Source organism: Aphanomyces astaci (assembly GCF_000520075.1).
Source record: "Aphanomyces astaci strain APO3 unplaced genomic scaffold supercont1.1, whole genome shotgun sequence".
NCBI lineage: Eukaryota > Oomycota > Saprolegniomycetes > Saprolegniales > Verrucalvaceae > Aphanomyces > Aphanomyces astaci.
This window is the reverse complement of record NW_009798264.1, coordinates 1,576,323-1,591,833: the sequence shown is the minus strand read 5'-3', so window position 1 is coordinate 1,591,833 and position 15,511 is coordinate 1,576,323. Positions and strand designations below refer to the sequence as shown.

General features: G+C 50.7%; 7 protein-coding genes across 10 annotated transcripts; 3 read left to right on the top strand and 4 right to left on the bottom strand.

Annotated features, from left to right (window-relative positions):
• Positions 1–48: 48 nt before the first annotated feature.
• H257_00552 lies at positions 49–1,737 on the bottom strand. Of its 2 annotated transcripts, none has more exons than XM_009823285.1 (6): positions 1,552–1,737; positions 1,341–1,507; positions 1,003–1,284; positions 892–957; positions 611–844; positions 49–557 (listed from the first exon to the last, which is right to left on the bottom strand). In XM_009823285.1, exons 1-6 carry the CDS (start codon positions 1,691–1,693, stop codon positions 189–191), a joined length of 1,260 nt encoding a protein of 419 aa, XP_009821587.1. In that variant the 5' UTR covers positions 1,694–1,737; the 3' UTR covers positions 49–188. The 2 variants fall into 2 exon arrangements, with proteins under 2 accessions (XP_009821587.1, XP_009821588.1); XM_009823286.1 differs by having other exon boundaries at positions 626–844.
• Positions 1,738–1,831: 94 nt separating this feature from the next.
• On the top strand, positions 1,832–3,680 carry H257_00551. Of its 2 annotated transcripts, none has more exons than XM_009823283.1 (9): positions 1,832–2,147; positions 2,200–2,298; positions 2,345–2,421; positions 2,483–2,507; positions 2,575–2,673; positions 2,739–2,840; positions 2,897–2,995; positions 3,132–3,376; positions 3,497–3,680. In XM_009823283.1, exons 1-8 carry the CDS (start codon positions 1,866–1,868, stop codon positions 3,354–3,356), a joined length of 1,008 nt encoding a protein of 335 aa, XP_009821585.1. In that variant the 5' UTR covers positions 1,832–1,865; the 3' UTR covers positions 3,357–3,376; positions 3,497–3,680. The 2 variants fall into 2 exon arrangements, with proteins under 2 accessions (XP_009821585.1, XP_009821586.1); XM_009823284.1 differs by having other exon boundaries at positions 3,042–3,376.
• Positions 3,681–4,575: 895 nt separating this feature from the next.
• On the top strand, positions 4,576–8,720 carry H257_00550. 2 transcript variants are annotated; one of them, XM_009823281.1, is made up of 23 exons: positions 4,576–4,651; positions 4,699–4,794; positions 4,844–4,891; positions 4,944–4,985; positions 5,046–5,134; positions 5,200–5,305; positions 5,360–5,424; positions 5,494–5,563; positions 5,633–5,664; positions 5,742–5,794; positions 5,873–5,955; positions 6,020–6,131; positions 6,181–6,235; positions 6,301–6,476; positions 6,548–6,660; positions 6,716–6,910; positions 6,959–7,109; positions 7,174–7,247; positions 7,330–7,761; positions 7,827–7,903; positions 7,959–8,250; positions 8,303–8,416; positions 8,474–8,720. In XM_009823281.1, exons 1-23 carry the CDS (start codon positions 4,595–4,597, stop codon positions 8,615–8,617), a joined length of 2,676 nt encoding a protein of 891 aa, XP_009821583.1. In that variant the 5' UTR covers positions 4,576–4,594; the 3' UTR covers positions 8,618–8,720. The 2 variants fall into 2 exon arrangements, with proteins under 2 accessions (XP_009821583.1, XP_009821584.1); XM_009823282.1 differs by having other exon boundaries at positions 7,959–8,416.
• A 390-nt stretch (positions 8,721–9,110) lies between these two features.
• H257_00549 (hypothetical protein) lies at positions 9,111–9,911 on the bottom strand (the record flags this gene model as incomplete). Its single annotated transcript, XM_009823280.1, has 1 exon — positions 9,111–9,911. The coding sequence occupies one exon, from the start codon at positions 9,909–9,911 to the stop codon at positions 9,111–9,113; it is 801 nt and encodes a 266-aa protein (XP_009821582.1).
• A 197-nt stretch (positions 9,912–10,108) lies between these two features.
• On the bottom strand, positions 10,109–10,954 carry H257_00548 (hypothetical protein; the record flags this gene model as incomplete). Its single annotated transcript, XM_009823279.1, has 1 exon — positions 10,109–10,954. One exon carries the CDS (start codon positions 10,952–10,954, stop codon positions 10,109–10,111), a length of 846 nt encoding a protein of 281 aa, XP_009821581.1.
• A 687-nt stretch (positions 10,955–11,641) lies between these two features.
• H257_00547 (hypothetical protein) lies at positions 11,642–12,608 on the bottom strand. Its single transcript, XM_009823278.1, has one exon. The coding sequence runs from the start codon at positions 12,541–12,543 to the stop codon at positions 11,686–11,688; it is 858 nt and encodes a 285-aa protein (XP_009821580.1). The 5' UTR covers positions 12,544–12,608; the 3' UTR covers positions 11,642–11,685.
• A 1,605-nt stretch (positions 12,609–14,213) lies between these two features.
• H257_00546 (hypothetical protein) lies at positions 14,214–15,065 on the top strand (the record flags this gene model as incomplete). Its single annotated transcript, XM_009823277.1, has 1 exon — positions 14,214–15,065. One exon carries the CDS (start codon positions 14,214–14,216, stop codon positions 15,063–15,065), a length of 852 nt encoding a protein of 283 aa, XP_009821579.1.
• Positions 15,066–15,511: the final 446 nt, after the last annotated feature.

Sequence of the window (15,511 nt, the reverse complement as noted above, 5' to 3'; positions counted from 1 at the left end):
GTGAACCCGTCGCACGGCGGTCAGTCTTCACTACGCTAAGTACCAGCAGCAAACTGTACCGTATACTTTTACAGTTCATAGTGGAATGTAGTGTATACCTTCGGTACAGTATTCTCACGTGAAAGCTACATTGAGAGTAACGAATTGTAATGGTTTCACTATGCTTGCTTAGGCGGGAGCATATGCGATCAATAATTGAACTGAGACAAGGCAATGGCAAACGCTTGGAACGGCGTGAGCGGGTGCTTGAAGTCGAGGTGGAACAGTTTGTCAGAGACCTTTCCAAACTGCAGCACGATGCCCTTGGCGGCATGGCCCCGCACGACCAGTTGAAAGTTCTTGACCGACGGAATGGACACGCGGCCGTTGAAGTTGAGGCGGTAGCAGCCCTTTTCGTACTCGGGCTCTTTGTTCTCGAGCACTGTCAGGAGTTCCGTCACGCGCTTATCCGCCTTGTGCTGGTCCAAGAGCGTACTAAACGTGTCGGGCTTGGCTCCCTGGGAAATAACTTCATTTTGGCTCGACAAGGGCGGACACACCACAGTCAACTTGCGCGGCTACCATCCCAAGGGTGTGAATCAAGTGCAAAGTCGCATATCTGTCTGTCTACCTTGGTGCTCGATACCTTGGCCTCGAATAAGATCGCACCGAGTTCACTGCGCTCGGCCTGCGCGCTCACCATGACATTTTCGTGCTTGCCGAAATTCGACCGCAACTTGCCAACGTAGTTGCCGCTCTTCTTGGTCAGCTTTTGCCCGGTGCAGCCCCCGCGGGACATGTCGAAAATGTGGTAGTTGGACGTGCGATTGTGGAGTTGTTTCTCGGCCAAAAGCACCAATTTGTTCTACAAAACGTGTCAGAGCGTGGCTCGTACGCATGTGTTCAATGTACTTTGAGGAAAAACTGGTACTGCGGGGCAAATTTGTTGGCGCCATTGTTGCAGCGAACGATGGAACCCTAGCCACGACATGAGTGTTCATCCTGGTCTGGCTAAGTGCTCACCTCTGTCAACATGGAGCCGAGAGGAGCGTGTAACGGACTGAACTCGACGTCGGCACTCTGATTGCATCCTGCCGCTGACTCCAGCGATTTCGTGTCCAACGCCGCAAGTTGCGACTTGGACTTGGGGGGGGCAATGGACGACGCACTAGCGTCCCGACTCGTCGAGTTGTTGGGCTGGTCCTTGGACTTGGCGTCGGACGAGTCGGTTTCTTCTCGAGCGTCGTCTTTCGACGCTGCGTGGAGCCACTCGGAGCACGCCACGCTCACATGCTTCGCGTCATCCTAGTTCTCTTGTAAGCTCCAATCATCGTTGCATAGGATTATATACTCCAACGCACCTGGCACTCGCTGTCGCTTCCGCTATCGTTGTCAAATTCGCTGTCACTGGGAGTTGCCCCGCCCTTCGCCTCCACCCCGTCGCGCTCATCGTCGTCTTCGTCGAACGAGAACGGGATCACTTGATTCTCCCCTTGTTCGGACGCAGTCGTCGCTGACGCTACCCACGCTATGCTTCCTCAACACCCCATTTCTACTTGTGGCCGACAGTACCTGGTTTCAGTGTCTGCTTGTTGGTTGAACCTGAACGACTGTGGTCCAGGGCAGGGAGCGCCTTGGTGGCCGCTTCGTCCTTGAAGAATCCTTTCTGGTTGCTGTGGCGGGAACTCGACAGCGGGGCTGCTCGCAAGGCCATGGCTTGATACGTCCCAAATCCGATTGTTGCTCAGGTACTTTCAGGTCGTTCGTTATTGGCAACAAAAAACTACGCAAGTAACGGCCTGCGTTTTCATTGGCCCGTCAATCTTATCGACGCTATAAATAGATCCAACGGGCAAGCTGACGGACGGTAATCGCTTTGCCTTCACATGAGTCGTCCCTCGATGCACCAACCTGCTGCCATTAAGTCTCGTCCCGTGGACACTGAAGCCGAAGCGCTGGCCGCGCGGAAGCGGCGGTTTCGTGCGGCGCAAAGTCTGACCGTGGACGGGGGCATCGAAAGCTCGTTCGTGTCTCGGTTTCCAGCCATCGACGAGCGGTTTTGGGCGCCGTTTTACGAGGCTTGTGCCGCCGGGCCAAATTGGGTGGGTCAACGACCGCTCATGATTTCGTACTCGTTGCCGCAAACAATCAACAGCAAAGACACGTTTGTATGTAAAGGATTTGACAATCAGTGATATGGGTACTACTAGTACATGGCAGGGGGAGACAATGATGACTCTGGCTGCGATTCACGGTCGGGCCCAAGTGGTGACGGTGCTGCTTGGAATCAAGGGGGACCCGTGGGTGTTCAACAACAAGGTACGACGCGAAGTTGAGTGCACGATCGTCCCAACCTTTGAATCAGGGGTGGAGTGCCGTGACCGCTGCCGCTGTGTACAACCACACGGCGTTGATCAATTTGTTTGCTTCCCACAGTGTCAAGTACAATGTCGATGTTGAAGTGCAAAGTCGTCATGAATGTGCGTTTCTGTGCGGCTGATAGGTTAGACACACAGGACGATCGACTGGTTCGTACACAAACACTCATATATTTGTATGGTGGTTCATCGATGGGCTCATGCGGTTGTGGTGTAGGGCTACACGCCTGCCCACTTTGCCGTGCAAGTGAATAACATTGACATGCTTCGCCTTCTGCAGGATCACCGCGCCAACCTGGCCGTGGCAGCCAAGAATGTATGACATTTCGCCAATCCAACACGATATGATCAATTGATTTGGATTGAATCTGGCGATCGAAGGGGTACACGTTGCTGCACACGGCGGCCGAAGTGGCTGCAGAGGAGTGCCTCGAGTTTCTCCTTGCCAAGCGATTGATTTCGGTGGAAGCCCGAGATACAAGCGTACGTTTGTTTTCTGGATGCTCACAGTGGATATCTCTCAATTGTGATTCCTCCAGCATGAGACTCCAAGCCACAAAGCGGCTCGGCGCAGCCACAGTCGCATCTTGGAGATTTTGCGCCAACACGGCGCGTCGTTGAAAGCTGAAAACCTGGACGTACGTTTGATTCTAAATGGATTGAAACGATTGATCGAGTTTGTAGCAAGATTGTGTGGCCGATGTGTACTTGGACAATATGCACGTGACACGCCCGATGGAATTAAAATAACAAGTACTAACGTTAGTAGTGCAGTGTACACCAGGGTTTGCGAAGTGTGCATCGATCGATAAGTGGAGGATACGAGATGGATTTATAACATTTCCACATTACCCTTCGGAAACCCTCGTCCGCTGGACCATGTCGACACACATCTGCCACCAGATGGTACTCCGGAGGTCGCTTCACAAGCCACCGGTCAACCTATTCAGCGCTAGCATACGCTTCAACAGGTGTGCAATGCACGCCGAACCGCCATGACGACGATCTTCGATATTCAAGTAAGTACATTTTGTACTAGTACCATCATGTGATGATTGTGTCATAAAGCTGTGGATAAAACAATATAACGTTACTATTATTAATATTACCCAATCATTCGTATGACAACATAAGGTCAGATGTACCAGGTGGTATATCACTTTGATGGCACTTGGTCACCACCGAGCCAAGAGGCACATGACTCCTCATGCCCCCCCCAGGCCTGCGTTAACCGTCCTCAGATCCACCAAGCCATTTCCTACGGCCTACGTGACACAGCAAGCACTCCACAATATAATACTACGCGCTTTATCAATTTCAGACAGCTTCATTTTTGTATTTACGTTTTTCCGCACACCATGCATCACGCCCCTGCCATCAATGCCACCGACATGAAGCGCGGGTGGAACTGTTCCACGCACGTCGCCTCGAAACGCGTGCCCCCCCTCGGACCAGGAGCGAGCCCAACGCGCATTTGACCGTGCAGAAAATAGAGTGGCCGCGCGGCATTTGATGCAGCAGCGATCCGCTCGGCGTGTCGAAGCTGAGGGCGACCCCATGACCTGAAACAGCTCCACCAACGTAAACTCGAATCGCTTGATTCCTGCACGTATGCGGTCGCAGTCCCTCGCCGTCCTCTAGGTCGACCTGGCGTCGCGAGAGAGGCGCGACTAAGGGTCGTATGTATCCCTGCAAACACAAAACTAAACCAAGGTCGTCATTTGTTGCACATGTTGTACAGTATGGTGTCATGCACTGCACTAGAGTACAGGGAATGATGATACAGGACAAAAGGCTTGTGTAGGTGTGTACAGATTGGCCTTGTCACGGCGTTTACATCGTGCGTCAGTTTACAACCTAGCCGACGTATGGACCACAAATCGTTTTGCAATCTTCATTTCAACCTACGACTCAACTAAACTGGCCCTCTGTATGCAACTTGACATGCATGCAGCTTCGTGCACTAGTAACAGTTATATGAACGACATGGTGTGACGAAGCGACGCCAGTATACGCTTAATCAGTGGTGTTGGAGCAACGGCTTACTATGCCCAGCAATGTCTGGCCCCTTTTGTTCCTGCCGTCAAATATGGGCCCGTGTCCGTAGTCCCATCGTGATCGGCACATTGCCTGCCAACGCCTACGTTTTGAAATGTCCATCAATTCCGGATAATTGAATATCCGGATTCCACGCAACCTTTCGACGCAGTGTTTCCGTTTCCTGACAATCACGTGGCATGGACCACAAGGTCGTGACGGACTACACCCGTGTGACAGCGTGTGAGCATGTCAAGGTAACGTAATAATTGCATGCTCGGCATGACGATCTGGCGTGCGGTAGGTGTACGTCCGAGCGCGGCCTTGCGCCGATGGATCGGAGCCATTTGACGGCATGTTTGAACGCAAGCGGGAGGCGCCCAAGAACATCACAATCAAGGCAAGCCTTCACGCGCTTCAATGATCCAGCGTTGATGCTACATATGTAGGATGTGGACAAGTCGCAATACGGTGAACACGCCTTCAGCTTTGACAATGTACGCGTGTCGACGTCGTGGTGCTACTACTAGTAGTTGATCTCACGAGTAGATTTTTTGGACGGAAACGACGCAAGAGGAGGTGTTCGAGTCGGTACGAGCACATCAGTACTCGTTACCATGCGACAACATGTTTGTTGTTATGCTGGTGCAGTGCAGTAAGCCATTGGTCGACTACGCCTTGCGAGGCATCAACAGCTGCTGCTTTGCCTACGGCCAGACGGGGTCTGGTAAAACGTACAGGTACGAGCGCCCTTTCTAAATACACTCTAAAACGGGTCATCTGTTGAGCCTGCTGCTATATGTAGCATCTTTGGGGAAACGGGGGAAAAGGACGGGATCATTCCGCGGGCGGCCGACTACTTGTTTGAAATGATCGAGTCCAACACGAATGGCCACAAACCCAACAAACCGGCACGTGTACCTTGACTCGTCAAGGCAAAGTATTGACACGTTTGTAAATCGTAGGTGTATACGTTGGTCGTGAGCTTTTTGGAAATTTACTGCGATCGCATTCGCGACTTGGGGCGCGAGTACGTAAAGTAGCTCTTTCAAAATGGATGGCTGTCGTTCACCACCAATTTCTGTTTGTGGCTTTGTAGATACGTGCTGTCTACGAATCGAACCGTGTCGCTGCAGCAAAGCAGTGGCTCCGACTGGTATCTGCGCAATGTAAGGCGTTGCCCCATCTCTGTGTTCATTACATGGACAATACAATGCAGATGACACTCTCCGGTGTAGAAAATCATGAAGCGCACCGACAGCAATGCCAGGTTGGATCGTAATACTATTTATATTCGTCAAGTCGACAAAGACTCAAGTCTCTCACGGGATGTACGCCGTTTCGTAGTGTGCATTCCACGGGATCTGCCAAGGACGAACCGCGCTTCGACTACGAAAGAGGTTCTGAACATGACGCTCTTTATTTTGGGTTGGCTGTTACCCTGACCACGTAATAACTATATATATATATGCTTGTAGAAAACTTGGAAATCCACGAAGACGCACAAGGCATGGTGTATGTCAAGGACTTGTCCATGATTGAAGTGTCCAACCGCGAAGAAGTACGTCGGCCGGACAGTGACTGTGTAGTGGCGTACGAGTGTGTTGTTGTGAGAAATACGATAGGTGAATGCGATCGTGCAAATGGGGCTCACGCTTCGAGCGACCCACGAAACCAAAATGAACTCGGTCTCGTCGCGGTCGCACACTGTGTTTACGATTCACATCTTTCAGCACGGTACGTACGCCTCACGTGTTGCTTAGAAAGTCATTTGGATGTCAAGTAGACGTGGCGCTGGGGCAAGTGATGTGCGGAATGATGAACTTGGTCGACTTGGCCGGGTAAACCCACACCTGCAACTTCAATTTTGGCAGAAAATAATGAAATTTTTTACAACATGTACTAGGTCGGAGCGCTTGAAGAAGAGCGAGTCGGACGGACAGCGCCTCAAAGAAGCGCTGCATATCAACTCGAGTCTGAGCGCCGTGGGCAAAGTCGTCATGAGTTTGGACCCGGAAAGCGGCTTCAATTACATTCCGTATCGAGATTCCAAGTTGACGCGGTTGTTGCAAAATAGCATCGGTAACGACACCACCAGTTGTGTTTGCTGCCTTCTACGCACAGTGTCACATGCGTCGTTTATCGCCCTTTAGGGGGGAATTCGTACACGTTGCTCATTGCGACGATCCACCCAATGAAAGAGCACTACGAGGAGTGCCTCAACACGATGCAGTTTGCCAACCGGTGTCGCATGGTGCAGAACCAGGTATGAACTCAACAACGTTAAAGTCGTCGTCCCCAACATGTGTCTTCGTGGGCAGCCCCGGGTCAACTACATCAGCCAGTCGGGTGGGGACAAGGACAAGCGCATTCGGAAGCTGCTGGAGGAAATCGCCATGCTAAACCGCAAGCTGGAACACATCAAGAACGAGCAGAACCAGCGCATGAGCAATGTCTTGCGGGAGCTCGGCTTCGACGTGAGCGAGTACACGGCCGAGGGGAACGTCCGGCTCAAGGTACTCTCGCCCCCCCGTGAAAGATAAGCTAACGGGCAAGGGACATAGGATGGCACGGTGCTGATGGCGCAGAGCCCCGACGCCGTGCTCGACATGCACGGCAACCCAATTCCTTTCTCCATCACCGACGAAACCACGCTAGGGGGGCGGCGGACCTCGTTCGACACCGGACGCAATTTGGAAATGCGTCGTGCCATAGGTACGATCTACCATCGGTGTGTGATTGATTCCCGGTTCATGTGGTGTTTGCCCCCCCCCTGTAGACTTTCTTCGCAAAGAGCGCGACCATATGAAGCAAAAGGCAGAAGACGTCAAGAGCGTGGTGTTGGCGTCTCAGGTAACCTAACTACTCACTAGACAACGAGTATTGGAACTAGAACCTGCTGGAATATGTCGACCATTATGGACATGCGTTGTAGGTAGAGCTCAAGCGCGAAAAGGACGAACTTCAACGGCAATTGCAACAACACAAGAAGGAAATTGCGCGGCTGGAAGGCGTCGTGCAGGAGAAGGACGTGGCGCTGGACCGTATTCAGGCCATGGGCAACTCCAAACACAAGGAAGAGATCAGACACCTTCTCGCGCACAGCCACGAGCTCAACAAGCATCTGCATGTGCAGTTTCACGACGCCAAGCCAGCGGCATTCACACCGTCGTCTGTCCAGCAATCTGAGCAACTACTGCACGCGCAATTCCACCAGCGAGCGCTGGCGTTGGAAAAGGGCAAACAAGACGACATTGCCCTTGTAAAAACGCAGTACGAGTGTCTCCTGACTCGGAAAAGAGCCGAGTGCGACGAGCTCACCAAAATCTGGAGTGATAAACTGGCCCAAAGCACCCACCTCTGCGACGTACGGCGGCGAAAGCGTCTCCCTTGAGAAAACTCATTGCGTCTGCCTTTGATTTTTGCATGTAGACGCTCAAGCAAGAAATGGCCGACTTGTATGTGTATGCCAGTCGCCTGTTTGACGCTGCCCAAGGCCCCCCCCATCGGTACGACTAGCAGAAGAAGATGATTGCACGACGTTTGAGATGTTTGTATTGCTAGGGGTCACGACGTACTTCCATGGCCCAAAGCCATCCTGACCAACCCGAACAAACTCCGCGCGTTCAAAGCCCTCCTCGGCTCTGACCCCGCTGTCCGTGCGCGTGTCACTTGCGACAAGAAGCCACCGCCCCTCAAAGGAGCCCCCACGAGTCCGACGTCTCGACCGGTGTCGGCGCCCGTGCGTCGCCCCATGAGCGCCGGGTTTGCCACGGCGTTGCGCGGTCGAGTGGTGCGTCAGGCGGAAGAAACATGTCCCGAACGTCCGGACCACGACGTCGACAGGGGTCAGTTGGTACGCCAAACGTTGCTCAAATTGTTCTCCGCCAACGGGGATGTCCTCATAGAGTGTGGACGAACTTCGTGAACCACAGCGTCGACAGCGAAATGATGTGCCACCCTTGGCTACGTCAGATCATAATGCGGATATTGTAGCTCTGAAAGCCCGTTTGGACGACGAGGTGAGGATCAGCAGATTTTTTTATGGTTGTGCAATGCCAAATTAAACTGCGAAACAGATGCAAAAAAACCGTGCATTGCGAGCATCCAACGCAGCGCTCAAGCGACAGCAAGACAAAGCAGCGATGAACCAGTCGACTGTCAAGGGAATTCGGCGAGGGGCCAGCAGCAGCAGGGCAGAGGACGCGCGAGTCGAAGATTAGCTCCAGTCATAGTGTCCATTCTCGTCTTGGCCGAAGGATGTCAATGTGGTGTTGCCGTACAGTACGTACGTAAATCTATGTAATATTAGTCTCAAAAGCGTAGTCATATCAATATTGTGGATTCGGTACGAATTTCCAGACCTCGTCGATCGAATCACGCCGCCGAATCGAATCACGAATCGACGCTATTGGCTAATCCAAATTTGCGTGGATTTAATTGGCTCTTACAGAAAGGACAAGTATAGTCAGCCAATCAGAACTCCAGCGTGATTCAATATTGATTAGACAACCACGCGAATTTTGGAAGTTTTTAGCGAATTCACACTATACGGTATTAATATGTCATGTATTATTAATATATACCTCCTCTGTTCTACGTTACTACCCGACATTGCACTTCTCAGCTATTTCTACGAAGCAAACACAAAAAACGACCACCATTTCGAAGGAATTCCTCCGATCGTCCAATCGTGCTATCTCTGGATCAGCCACATTAACACGAGATCGCGTCACCCTTTGCAGGGAGCTCGGCGTTGGCTTTGAGACGAAGGCCGGCAAGGGCGGTGGTCGTGTCTTGGATGCTGTGGAGGAGATTCATGAGCGCCACGACGGGGTTGGCCACCGTGTTGAATCGCGTGACAAAGAAGTCTTCGTCGAACGTGAACTGGCACAGCACGTCCATGACCAACACCCGGCCGAGCAGCTTCTGGATGAGCGGCTCGTTGTCTAGGAGGTGCGGGAACAACACGTGCATAGTCGTGCGAGAGATGCGCAAGTGCAACGTCGCATGCGCTTCCAGCATCACGTCCGGATAGGTCGAGATGACGTGGCTGTAGTGGCATTTCATGCCCACCGAGTGAAACAGCGTCGCGTAGAGCTCGCCCTGCTCAAACACTTTGTCGGACCCGACGCTGTCCATGAAGATCATGTCGTCCCGCATGACGCCCCGGACAAAGTCGTGCTGGTTGATATATGCGGCGTCGCCAGCCGTCGTTGCGTAACCGTTGGCAAACACGCGAAAGTACTCGGACGCGGCTTTGGATTCTGGTGCAAACGTGCGCATGTTCTTGGGCAATGTGAACGCAAGCGTCTCCAGGCGGCCTTCCAGACGAGCCACGTCCCTCGTCAGGCGCAGCACGTCCTCATCAAGGCCTGTCTCGTACTGGAGTTGTTCAGCGCGGTACCGTCGTTGGTTCACCTTGCTCTGTTGCCGTCGCCTAGCTTTCCTGTCTTCAGGTTTCAAAGGCGTCCTGGGAACGGGTAGTCCAAGCCGCGTCGTCACCGCGTGTTGCATGTGGTCGTTGTGGTCGGACAAGTCAACGGCCAAAAATCCGGAATGTTAGTTTGTCAAAATTACATTTTAGAAAATATACGTTTAAACGTGTTGGCCAATTTTCGGCTTTATGCAGATAAGTACAAAAAGTGACATGCCTTTTGGGGTGCTATTATTGAACAGTTGTGGATGAGCGGCATGCATGTACCCTGTGCACCTTAAACAGTCACGCCATAAGGTATCAAGGACTGCCGCGTGACAGGAACGAGTTCGCCGTTCTCTTTGAGAAGGCAGCCGGAGACAGCAGTCGCAGTATCTTCGGCGGATTTCAGCAAGTCCATCAGGGCCACTACGGGGTTTGCAAACGTCGAGAACTTTTGGACTTTGAGGTGTTCGTCAAACGTGAATTGACACAACACCGACAGCACCATGACCCGCCCGATGAGTTTCTGAACCAGCCGTTCGTTGTGCAGCAAGTGGGGGAACAATGCTTCGATGGTGCCGCGGGAAATGCGCAGCTGCATGCGCGCGTTCCCTTCGAGCATGATGTTGGGCTCACACATCACGACGCAGCTTTTGTCGCACGTCATCATGACAGACTGGAAAAGCGTCGTGTATAATCCCCACTGAGTGAACAGCTTTTCCAGGCCTAAGGCGCCCATAAACTCCAAGTCGGGCTGCATGACACTACAGAGAAAGTCTCGTTGGTACACGTTCTTGGGGTCGAGCGAGTGTTTGTTGTATCCTTGGGCAAAAAGTCGGAAGTATTCGTTTGCGACGCTGATCTCGGGGTCGAAGGACCGCAAATTCTTCGGCACTGACGCTTGCAATGGTCCTACGCGCCCTTCCAACCGTGCCACGTCCTTCGTGAGACTTGCAACTTCGCCCTGCAGTCGACCCATTAACTCGAGCTGCTCTGCTCGATACCTCCTTTGGTTCATCTTGCTTTGGGTGCGTCGGAGGTCGAGCTTATCGTCGGGAACTCGCTTTGCCGGTTTCTTCGTCGTGGCACGGCGCTTGGCAGGAAGGGATCTTGACGAAGCGTCGGCAGCAGGCTCTCGCATGTCGCGTACAGCCTGCCTGCGCTCACGTGGCATCATAGCTTTGCTCGGATCAAAAGTCATGCGGAAAGTCATCGGCGGCACTGGACGAGGTGCACCCGTACCACTAGGATTTTTATCACCCTCCCACCCGTCGTCGGACGGTGGAGCGTCTATGTGCACGGAAATGTTCCAACGGTTTTTCCGTGCCTATCATTGCGTTTTATAGTAAAAACACGTTTTTATGATAACGCCATCAGCAGTCGGTGAGATATTGTATCAGATGTCCATACATGTGTATAGTAAGTATCGTGGATGGAAGGTCTTGTGTCTTGGTGAGGTCATTTATTTGTTCTGACAGGACATTCGAAAGCGGTTACACAATTCATACCTGTACTATAAATAGCAATAATAAATTGGGGGATGGCTACATATACTGCGACACAATTCAACGCCAACAGAGCTATACCTCCACATGGGCGTTTTACAAACTCCAAACTTCATGGTAACGTTAAGTGAGACAGCGCAGCAGCCGTGTCGTTGGGCAATATGGTGCCGACTCGATTTGCAATTAGAATCTCTCCAATGATACTGATAGACAGAAACGTCAGTCGTTCGAGTTCCATAAACCAGTGTACGGCAGTAATACTGTCGAGAGGCGAAAGAAATGGACACTGGACTGTCTCGATACGCTAGTACGCAGACAAAGTTCATGCAACCATTGGCTTCTCCATACAATTGCCATTAACACCATGCTAGTTTGAGTTGTACTCGGACGATGCTACAATCTCTGCATTTTCACCCAAGTGAAAGTCCCCAATCACAGCCAAGACGTCGTCTAGATTGCCCAGCAGATTGACCAGCGCGAGCGTGGTGTTGGCAAACGTCCCAAGCTCTTGGACGACGCACTTGTGGTCGAAGATAAAGTTCTGTTGAATCGGCAAATGCAGCACTCGGCCGATGAGTTTTTGAGTAAGCGGCTCGTTGTTGAGGAGGTGGGGGAACAGCAGCTGGATGGACTTGCGAGACATGCGCAAGTGGAGCGTGGTTTGTGCATGCACAACCACGTTGGGGGAGAATGAGACCACGTGCGCTTGGTGGAGCTCCATGTGGAACGCTTCAAATGTATTGACGTACAGCACCCACTGCTGCAGGAGTTTGTCCAGGCCAATATTACCCATGATCACCAGGTCTGGGCTCATGGTGCTGTTTAAAAAGTCGAACTGGGTCGTGTGCTGGGCACATGCTGGGTCGAGATCGTACCCGTACACAAACATACGAAAGTACTCGTTGGCAACGTTGCACTCGGGTTCAAACGTCCGCAGCGGAGGTGGAATGGCCAGTTTCATCATCTCCAAACGTCCTTCCATGCGAGCCACATCGGTGCGCAGCTGGATCACGGTTTGGTTAAGGAGGTCGGTCGTGCACTTTTGTTCCGCGCGATACCGACGCTGATTGATCTTGCTTTGATTGCGCCTCGTGGCTTTCTTCATCAGGACTTTTCTGATGGCCGCTGCTCTCTTGGCCATTTCTATGTCGATGACCACTTGAGGTGTCTTCATGGCGTACACGATTGCTGCCTCCATGGCAAAGTTGGGCCGATGCACCATCATGATGGCAGAGGGCAAGATGACTTGTTGGGTGCCCCCTGCTGGTTCGAAACCACTTTGTAAAGATTGACCAATCACAGTATGGCTATTTGACACTGGAGTGACCTATATTAACAGAAGGTACATCGCATTCGTACGTCATTGCCAATTTTCGCCCAAATTGAACAAGAACTTCGATGATTATTCGACTATATTTTGAGTGTGATGAGGTGACTTTTCAAAGTGAAACCCCATCAACTGGTCACATAAACACCTCAACTTGCACTTTTTCGGCCTGCGAATGGCAGCGAATTCCAACTCGAATGACGACGTTGTTTGACGTAAAACGAGAGATAGAACGTGGTTTGGTGAGATGTATTGGTGTGATATTGACATTATGAGTTGTCTGCAGATCCCTGCATGTCTTTGTGCCTCACATCATACGGATAAGGTCTGATTCCGGATGAGGTATCTAATACTAATTCAAGTATTAATAGTATCTAACTTTGGTATTTGAGGTCAATTTTCTGACGAACATTAACAGTAACTTTAAGTAAGGGCTGGACTGGATGGCATCCATAAAATTATGCCATAAATCATTTTGGCAAGTCACCAAATATTTCCCAAAGGCTCGAATCCCACGAAGAAAAGGAGAAAAGAAGTACATATCTACAAAGTTGTCTGGATGGCAGCTGAATATTGGACAAATTATTTCGATTTCCGATTGAAGTGCAACAGTTCAATGTGAACTCAAACCTCCATAATAAAGTTGGACCAAATCGGTCCATTTTTTTATTCCATAAAACACCCGATTCTCAAGAAAATTGTGGTATAAATGTTTGAACTTTGGTGGCATCCAGACTCTCGAAAAAAGTAATATTTCGATTTTGGCAACTTTTCTTGGAAAAACGGCCATGTTATGCCATTTTTCGTGACATCAAGACCCGCCCTAATAAATACTACTAGTACTAACGCTATAATCATGTCATAACCACCTCTGTCCAAGGATTATTTCGACTGACATGAAAAACCTTACTTCCTCACCTCCGATTGGCCTCGAATTAGTCGAGGTGAAACGTTATATGAAAATGCGTGCCAGGCATGAACAGCTCTTTAAAACGAAAATGTGTTGTTTGATATTTTTTGAAATTCAAAGAGTATTTTGACCGGATACCGTTCAGCGAGCTCCACCATCAACACTCCAATAAAACAATTCTATACAAGAATGTATACTACTAACTGTAAGTATTTAAATGCTTATTTTTGTATTCAAAGGAGTAAATAGAACGATGAAACGGTTTGCTGTTTTCGAAGAAAAGTGCGCTTCATCGAAAGCCAAAAGCGAAGACGCGATGAAGAAGGTTTCTGGTGAAGCAAGAATTGATCCGATCGTGCTACAGCTCCTACGAGTTGGTTGTGCTGTAGCATGACCACTTTATCACCCCCACCGAAGAATCACTTCGTTGGAATATTATTATATTTCCGCGTGAATTTGCAAAAGTGATATTTATGTGGCCATTTCACGTCTCGGCATTCAAAATAATGTCGAATAATTGTTGAAATTTGAGGCAAACGACTGATAACTCAACTAAAGGTGCTGTGATTGGTCCAGTTTACTTCGAAGTATACAAATGAGTGGTTTGGGGGAGAAATGTCGCACCCAACAAGTCATCGTTCTCTCCACCAGCACGATCATGAAGGTGCGACGCGAAGACGTTGCCATGGAGGCAGCAATCGTGTACACCATAAAGACACCTCAAGTGGTCATCGACATGGACATGGCCAAGAGAGCGGCGGCTATGGGAAGAGTCTTGATGAAGAAAGCCACGAGGCGCAATCAAAGCAAGATCAATCAGCGTCGGTATCGCGCGGAACAAAAGTGCACGACTGACCTCCTCAACCAAACCGTGATCCAGCTGCGCACCGATGTGGCTCGCATGGAAGGACGTTTGGAGATGATGAAACAGGCCATTCCACCTCCGCTGCGGACGTTTGAACCCGAGTGCAACGTTGCCAACGAGTACTTTCGTATGTTTGTGTACGGGTACAATCTCGACCCAGAATGTGCCCAGCACACGACCCAGTTCGACTTTTTAAACAGCACCATGAGCCCAGACCTGGTGATCATGGGTAATATTGGCCTGGACAAACTCCTGCAGCAGTGGGTGCTGTACGTCAATACATTTGAAGCGTTCCACATGGAGCTCCACCAAGCGCACGTGGTCTCATTCTCCCCCAACGTGGTTGTGCATGCACAAACCACGCTCCACTTGCGCATGTCTCGCAAGTCCATCCAGCTGCTGTTCCCCCACCTCCTCAACAACGAGCCGCTTACTCAAAAACTCATCGGCCGAGTGCTGCATTTGCCGATTCAACAGAACTTTATCTTCGACCACAAGTGCGTCGTCCAAGAGCTTGGGACGTTTGCCAACACCACGCTCGCGCTGGTCAATCTGCTGGGCAATCTAGACGACGTCTTGGCTGTGATTGGGGACTTTCACTTGGGTGAAAATGCAGAGATTGTCGTCGTCTCAACCGACGACTGACTTGCTTCTTACCCAAAACACTCCTTAATTTAATAAACCCTTTGAAATATAATCTCAATGTGGGGGGGACCGTGTACTAATCGATTTTTGGAGATTAACTAAGATTTATAACGTAAGTTACTACTAGTACTAACTTTTAGACTTTGAGGCATGACTCTTGTATTTCAATGAGGGTCAGCATTGAGATAACGTCATGTATGCGTACGTTTTCGGCTTGAGTGACTCCCTCTCCCATGGTTATACAACTAGAGTAACGTTTGAACCAGCAGACGATAAACATCGGTCGTGGTACACTAGTTAGTATATATACACAACCCATTTCGTTCCCGTACTACATGCTACTACAAGGTCTGCGCAGTGAGCCATTGGTCCAGATGAGTCGCATCGCGGCGGAAACATGCCGCCTTGATCCGGATGCCCTCGAGGGTCGTGTCTAATCGGCGCTT